Source organism: Lathyrus oleraceus, chromosome 7 (genome assembly GCF_024323335.1).
Source record: "Lathyrus oleraceus cultivar Zhongwan6 chromosome 7, CAAS_Psat_ZW6_1.0, whole genome shotgun sequence".
Lineage (NCBI taxonomy): Eukaryota > Viridiplantae > Streptophyta > Magnoliopsida > Fabales > Fabaceae > Lathyrus > Lathyrus oleraceus.
In genome coordinates, this window is record NC_066585.1 from 196,847,044 (window position 1) to 196,852,556 (window position 5,513).

A 5,513-nucleotide genomic window follows, 5' to 3' on the forward strand; every position below is an offset into this window, starting at 1 on the left:
TTGTATGCTCAACGGGTGGGATGATGCGAGGGTGTGATACAGTGAAGTACCATTCCAAGTAATCATCCTCACACTACGAGTCGTGTTGAACCTTCACTGTGCGATCTCTAATGGCACGTCCAGACCTGATGATGTTACTCAGAAACCACCTATCAATGCCCACAGATGGGATATCCAGAACTGGTCGTTGGATGCCCTGGACATAACCATATTATTGCAGACACCTCTCAGGAAAGTGCTTAGCGACTAAAGTCTCCCACCACATATAACAAGAATATAAAGAAGAATTATCAAACTCACGATGGACTCTGTGATTAGTGCATGGTGTCCAGATGACATCATCTACAGTCAGTGCATCAAGCCTCCTCCTGTACTCCGCAACACCATCGGGATGTGCCAACTTGGCCTTCCATTTCCTCTCCCGTGGAGCCCCCATAGGGGAATGCTATATCCTCTTATCATAGATGGCAGAGAAATGCTCGTATATCCAACATTAATATCATAACAGAGACACAACAAATGATAATTAATAAGTGTTATTCATAATAATTAAATAAGAACTAAACAACAAATAATAATTTCAAGTATACATGTAATAGACTCAAATAACCAACAAGATGTTTGGTCTCAAAGGTTGTCACAACGTCAATTATTGAATATATGATGGTCAACACAACACACTCCTAAGCTCAACTGGTATCGTTAAGGCTACTGAATAACCACATGTATCGGTCGTCGATATAAACACTTGACTTGTCCGCAAAGAGAGTACATGCTACTAGATGTAACATGTACACCCTAGCGGAAGCCTCATACATTTGTGCCTTAACAAGCTACTCATACCTATCCTAAAGCCAAGAAATACGAAGGTAAGCGCCACTGTTAAAGTCAAACTCCTCCAACACGACCTCATCAGAAACTCCAAATCTCGTACATCAGACAAACATGCAAGAGACGAGCTAATAACAATAGCTGTAAAGAATTTGTCGGTGATGGGGATATGGAACAATGAAGAGACATCATCGAAAGTGACAATCATCTCCTCAAATGGAGGATGAAAGGAAGATGCCTCCTTGTGTCATCGCTCAATAAAAGCTGTAAGAAGTGAAGTGTCGAGCATGGTAAGTGAATAGTCGACAAATGCGAGGAGATCGAAATCATGTACAATTTGTCTGACCTGCTCAGGCATCAGAGTTTTCGAGAAGTTCTTCATCTTCGACCCGTGGGAGGTCACCTTCAACGTGGGTCGGTCCTGTAATAAATAAATTTAAGAAAAAAAGTGTAAAAAAATTAACAGATTCATGGAACAATAAAAAAATTAACAATATATATATATATATATATATATATATATATATATATATATATATATATATATATATATATATATATATATATATATATACCTCTCCCTGCCATAGTTGATATGCCACATGATCAGTATATTCGGTAAGCACCGACTAATCAATGGGTCCTCCCAGGAACGCTCCATCAGTGTGCACAAACGGCTCCGTCGACGAAGTCGTAACCTTTGTGTTAGTAGTAATAGATGAGACTGGCTATGAGACATCCACCTCATCAACAATGACATTTGACTGGACCACCTCATCTACCACATCATCAACAACCTCAACAACAACATGTGTCGCATCTGTCTCGATTGTTGTGTCATGAACACCCTAAACATGCACCTCCTAAGTATTAACAACCTCACTATCATCTCTGGATCGCTTGTCTGGTCTCGCCGCTCGGTGTTGGATGCTACGGGGTACGCGGAACTGAGCAATCCAACTATTTCTGATGTGAATCGATTGGAATCACTCATCCAATTCGTAGTTGGAAAGACTCAGCCTCAGTAGCCAAAGCCTAGGTTGTCGCTCTATCTATGATCCTGCCTCCAATAGTTTCTTCCACTCCCCTATATTTCACTACTAAAACGAAGGAAAAGAACAGTTAAATTTCGAGAATTTTGAAATTTCATTAATTTCACGGAAAATTTTAGAAGTTTCAAGAAAAACTATTTTTTTTAATTTCATAAATTCTAAAATTTTCAAAAAAATGCATATGAATTGTACCATAAATTATAAAATTTCCAAAATAAATATTTTCAAAGATATCAAAAATTATGAAATTTCCTATACAAATTATATTTTCTCTCGTAAAAAAAGGTTGAAGTCTATTTATAGCTGAGTACTTACGGCCTTATCTAGACCCAGTTGGACTTCTCTCGAGAACTCTAGAATTTCTCAGAATTTTCAAAACCAAAATAATAAACTAACAGCACTTTCTAGATAATACAACATTATTCTTCCATCTCCTTTATATACCCGTGCACTCAAGCAATTGTGATTCACACTAAGCATCGATAGCATTTTACAGTCAATTATCAAGTTCTATACAGAGTTCTCAATTATTACTCTATCAAACATGTCTCTGATTCCAAGTTTCTTTAGTGGTCGAAGAAGCAACGTTTTCGATCCTTTCTCCCTGGACGTCTGGGATCCTTTGAAGGACTTTCCATTTTCGAATTCTTCACTTTCCGCTTCATTCCCTCGTGAAAATTCTGCTTTTGTGAGCACTCGAGTTGACTGGAAGGAGACCCCAGAAGCTCATGTTTTCAAGGCTGATCTTCCTGGCCTGAAAAAGGAGGAAGTGAAAGTTGAAGTTGAAGATGATAGGGTTCTACAGATAAGCGGAGAGAGAAGTGTCGAGAAAGAAGATAAGAATGATGAATGGCATCGCGTGGAACGTAGCAGTGGAAAGTTCTTGAGAAGGTTCAGATTACCTGAGAATGCTAAAATGGATAAAGTGAAAGCTTCCATGGAGAACGGCGTTCTCACAGTGACAGTTCCAAAAGAAGAGATAAAGAAGGCTGAGGTTAAGTCTATTGAGATTTCTGGTTAAACTTAGACTGAGTCTGTTACTCTGTTGCTTTAAATCGTGTGCTTTCTTGGTTATAATGTTTTCCTTTTTGTGGGTGTGCAAGAAATTATATGGTCATGTAATTCTGAAATGTTAATGTATAAATAAATAAGTAAACAGTTGTTGTTAGTTGGTTATTCTGGGTGGGTGTTATTGTATTCATATTCCAATGAATCGAACTGAATGTTTAGTTGAATGAATATTAAAAAAGAGCTTCAAGTTTAAAATATCTTAGCAACAATATTTTCACCTTTAACACAAATTTTAAATTTTGTCAAATAGAGGAAGTTGACTTCACCATTCACCTTTTGATTTGGCAATAAAAAAGTGTCTATCCTCGTTATGTTTTATATTAGCTTGAAACTATGTTTCTCAGCCAAAAGGCTCGATTAGAGTGATAGAATTAATTAGTGACAAAAACTCCCTTTATTTACAAACACCGGCAGATTAAATTCTTTTACTATATGCTTGTACCACCAGCCCCATCTACCATACATGCGGTTTGAACGGTTTTGACGATAAAAATCATCCGAACCGCAAGAGAAAAAAGCATGCGGTTCGATTTGATTCGATTGATTTTTAGAAATAAAATCAAACCAAATCAAACCAATGCGGTTTGGATTGATTCGGTTGATTCGGCTTTTTACAATATTTTTATTGAGTCATACATACACCTATAGAGAACAACGTGACTTTGTATTTAGTCATTGATACATTACTAAATAACATAAAAACTTATCATATTTAGACAAAAATTTCGTATTCAATATACACAATTAGATTAGATAAAAATAGAATTTATAAAAGACATTATAATAAAACATAAAAGACATATGAGATGAGAGATTAGATAAGATGAAAAAAAGAACATATGAGATGCGGGATTGAGAAGAAATGTGCGATAAAAACGTAATTGAAAGAGAAAATAGTAACATAAAAGATAAAAAAGAAAGAACATAAGAGATGAAATATTAGAGTAGAAAAAGCGAAACGTACATGATAAATAAGATGAAAAGAATATGTGATACTATTGGGAGAGATTTAAAAAGGTTATCCTAAATGTGAGTAAGAGAAAATTGTTTTTAATTGTAAGGTTAAGGCATATTAAGTTTGAGTTTTTGATTGGATGTGGGATAATTGAAATTTGAGTGGTAACATAATGCGGTTTGGTTTGGTTTAGTTCGGTTTGAAAAATACAAACCGCAAACCAAACCAAACCGTGTGGTTTTGTTAGAGAATGACCCAAACGGATCCGAACCAAATGCAATTTTTTGCGGTTTTGATTTGGTTTGGTTTAGTTTGCGATTTTCTATTCGGTTGGTTTGGCTTGAACACCCCTATTTCGGAGTTCAGTCCGGAATTTTGTTAACTCAAAAAAAATAGATTTTCTTTTATATATTTAAAAATATATTTTTTATAAAAACATTTTTAATTGAAAAAAACTAAAATAACTATTTTTATATGAAAATATATAAAGTAAAGTAAATTTAGATTTTTTTAATCATTTTCAAAAATATTTTAGGTACCCATCTGTTTTTTTTTTGTTTTCTTTAAATGATTTTTAGTGTAATATAATATTGTATCAAAAAATTATAAATTTTTTTATAAAAAATTTAAATAAAACTTTTATTTATTTTTAAAATGTTATTTACATATTTAATCATTTTATTAAAATATATATTAAAATTTTAAAACTATTTATAATAGTTTTTTATAAAAAATATTTTTGAGTTATAATTTTAAAAAATATATATAATTTCAACTATATTTTAATATTTTATGTTATAGAATAAAAATTAATTATTTATTAGTTGAAAACAATACTTTTTAAAGTTGAAAACAGCCCGATTCATATTTGAGTGACTCTCTATGCGAATAAATGAGTTACATAGTTTGTTGTTTTTGTGTATATAAATAAATGAGTTAATAGTTGTTGTTTTTCTAGGTGTTATTAAACTAGTATTCTAAAATTATAATAAGTACATAAATGTAGAGCTATATCAAAATTGGTTAGCTTATAATGGTCGATGTGTCGTGTCCTGAAAATTACATGTTCTTAAAATTAGAATTTACATTTTTTATAGGCTTCTCTAATTCAATTTTATCCATTAAAGATAATTTATATGGGTCAAATTATACATTTTAAAAAGAATATATTAATTTTTAAATTTTTTTATTTTAAAATAACATATTGATTTTTCTCATTCCATTAAATTTTATCTCTACTTTATTCAATCTTTCTCTTTTAAATCTTATATATTAATATAATCAATATTTTTTTGTATTTTATTAGTTTGTTTTTATTTAAATATTCAAATATTATTTATAATTTAAACATGTGTTGTATTTAAAAATAGATTTTAATATTTATGAAAAATAATATAGTATTTAAAAATATATTATATTTAAAATAATAAATTTTTTAATTTTATTTATGATAACTATTATAAAGTTTTTATTTTAATTTTTATTTAAAAAAAGTGTTTAGGGTTGGATATTCTGAAACTCATTTAGGGTCGGGTTCAAATAATAATTTTCGAGTTCATATTATAATAACACTATTTTGATTTAGTCCTAAAAAGTCTAAAGCT

The 5,513-nt window shown here is 31.5% G+C and overlaps 1 protein-coding gene and 1 long non-coding RNA gene across 2 annotated transcripts; one reads left to right on the plus strand and one right to left on the minus strand.

The window, feature by feature from the left end:
* Positions 1-234: 234 nt before the first annotated feature.
* On the minus strand, positions 235-1,932 carry LOC127108327 (uncharacterized). The gene is made up of 3 exons (XR_007796003.1): positions 1,407-1,932; positions 1,178-1,252; positions 235-1,095 (listed from the first exon to the last, which is right to left on the minus strand). It is a non-coding gene; the product is annotated as an uncharacterized LOC127108327 (long non-coding RNA).
* Positions 1,933-2,296: 364 nt separating this feature from the next.
* Positions 2,297-3,224, plus strand: LOC127108328 (18.1 kDa class I heat shock protein-like). Its single transcript, XM_051045790.1, has one exon. It carries the CDS (start codon positions 2,428-2,430, stop codon positions 2,902-2,904), a length of 477 nt encoding a protein of 158 aa, XP_050901747.1. The 5' UTR covers positions 2,297-2,427; the 3' UTR covers positions 2,905-3,224.
* The last annotated feature ends 2,289 nt before the right edge of the window (positions 3,225-5,513 follow it).